The sequence below is a fragment of the Geospiza fortis genome, unplaced genomic scaffold (assembly GCF_000277835.1).
Source record: "Geospiza fortis unplaced genomic scaffold, GeoFor_1.0 scaffold432, whole genome shotgun sequence".
Taxonomy (NCBI): domain Eukaryota; kingdom Metazoa; phylum Chordata; class Aves; order Passeriformes; family Thraupidae; genus Geospiza; species Geospiza fortis.
In genome coordinates this window covers 759,067-760,284 of record NW_005054436.1, presented here as the reverse complement: position 1 = coordinate 760,284, position 1,218 = coordinate 759,067, and the positions used below count along the sequence as shown (strand labels likewise).

The 1,218-nt window shown below is 50.7% G+C and overlaps 1 protein-coding gene across 1 annotated transcript in view; it reads left to right on the top strand.

The window, feature by feature from the left end:
- Positions 1 to 1,187: 1,187 nt before the first annotated feature.
- Positions 1,188 to 1,218, top strand: part of SELENON (selenoprotein N) — an 11,610-nt gene continuing 11,579 nt past the window's right edge. The window contains exon 1 of the mRNA XM_014309506.2: positions 1,188 to 1,193. Within this exon, the coding sequence (XP_014164981.1) occupies positions 1,188 to 1,193 (6 nt within the window). The remainder of the gene's footprint in view (positions 1,194 to 1,218) is intronic.

Sequence of the window (1,218 nt, the reverse complement as noted above, 5' to 3'; positions counted from 1 at the left end):
CTGGGCTCCTCTGCCTGGTCCCATCCTCATCCTCCCTCCTCCTCCCTTAATGGCTTGGTCATGCTCTCGCTCATCTCTATCTCCAGAGTTCTTTAAATGTAAAACAAAAACGATTAGGCAGGCTTAGGATACAGCAAAGCTTCAAAGGATTAAAGGCTTCCTGCTACCCTCGGAGAGATCAAACACTCGGTGCTGGCCCTACAGCAGAAATCTTCCCTGGCTGTGGGGGATTGGAGCAGGATTGGAGGAAGAGGAGGAGGAGGAGGCATGGGGACAGGTTAAAATAATAAATTTGTGTGCCTAAATAATAAATTTGTGTGTCTTGGCCCAGCCACCGCTAAGGGACAATGTGACAGCAGTGCCACGGCTGTGGGAGGGACGCTGAAAACATGGGAGGTTGAAAAGCTTGGGGTGGAAATGACCCAAAATGTGACCCATGGTGGTAAAAATGACCCAAAATGTGGGGATGATGCTGCAGACAGGAGGCTGAGCACCATCACCCCAGGGCTGCCAAGTTATTCCCATGCCCAAGGCTCAAACCTCAGTGGAATCACTGCAAGTGAACCCACCAATACCTGTTTTGTTAAAAAAATATCCATTTTGGTCAGCTAGAACCAAACTGAAGTGCAGGATAAGACTTTGGGAAGTGCAGAACAAGTTCAGGGTTTTGTTCTTTCTAGGAAAAGCTGAATCAAGGGCAAAATGGGGATGTGGGGATGGACACACACCCCTGTCTGCCATGGATAATAAAGAAAAAGACCTTGGAGACAGAGGAGGAGGGGGTTCAACCCCCCAGAGCCCTCACAACAGAGCCATTTCAGCCTAAAAAGCGCTTTTTTCCCTGAACAAATGCCGCTCAATTACCATTAAAACGTGGTTTTATCCTGACACGTGCCGCTCATTTAACACTAAAAAGAGCTTTTCCCTAACCGAGATTTAACACTAAAACACATTTTTTCCTTCGCGGGTGCCGGTCATTTAACACTAACACGATCTTTTCCCAGACGAACCGACGCTCATTTAACACTAAAACACAGTTTTCCCTGACCGGGTGCCGCTGATTTAACACCACAAAGCCCCTTCCCGTGACGGAGCGGAGGTGATTTAACACCAAAAAGGGTTTTTTACTCCCCGCGGGGCCCGCGGCCCCTCCTCGGCCGCCTGACGCCTCCCCCGGCCGGGCGGCCATGGCGGCTCCGCGGCGCGGGCCCGGCGCGA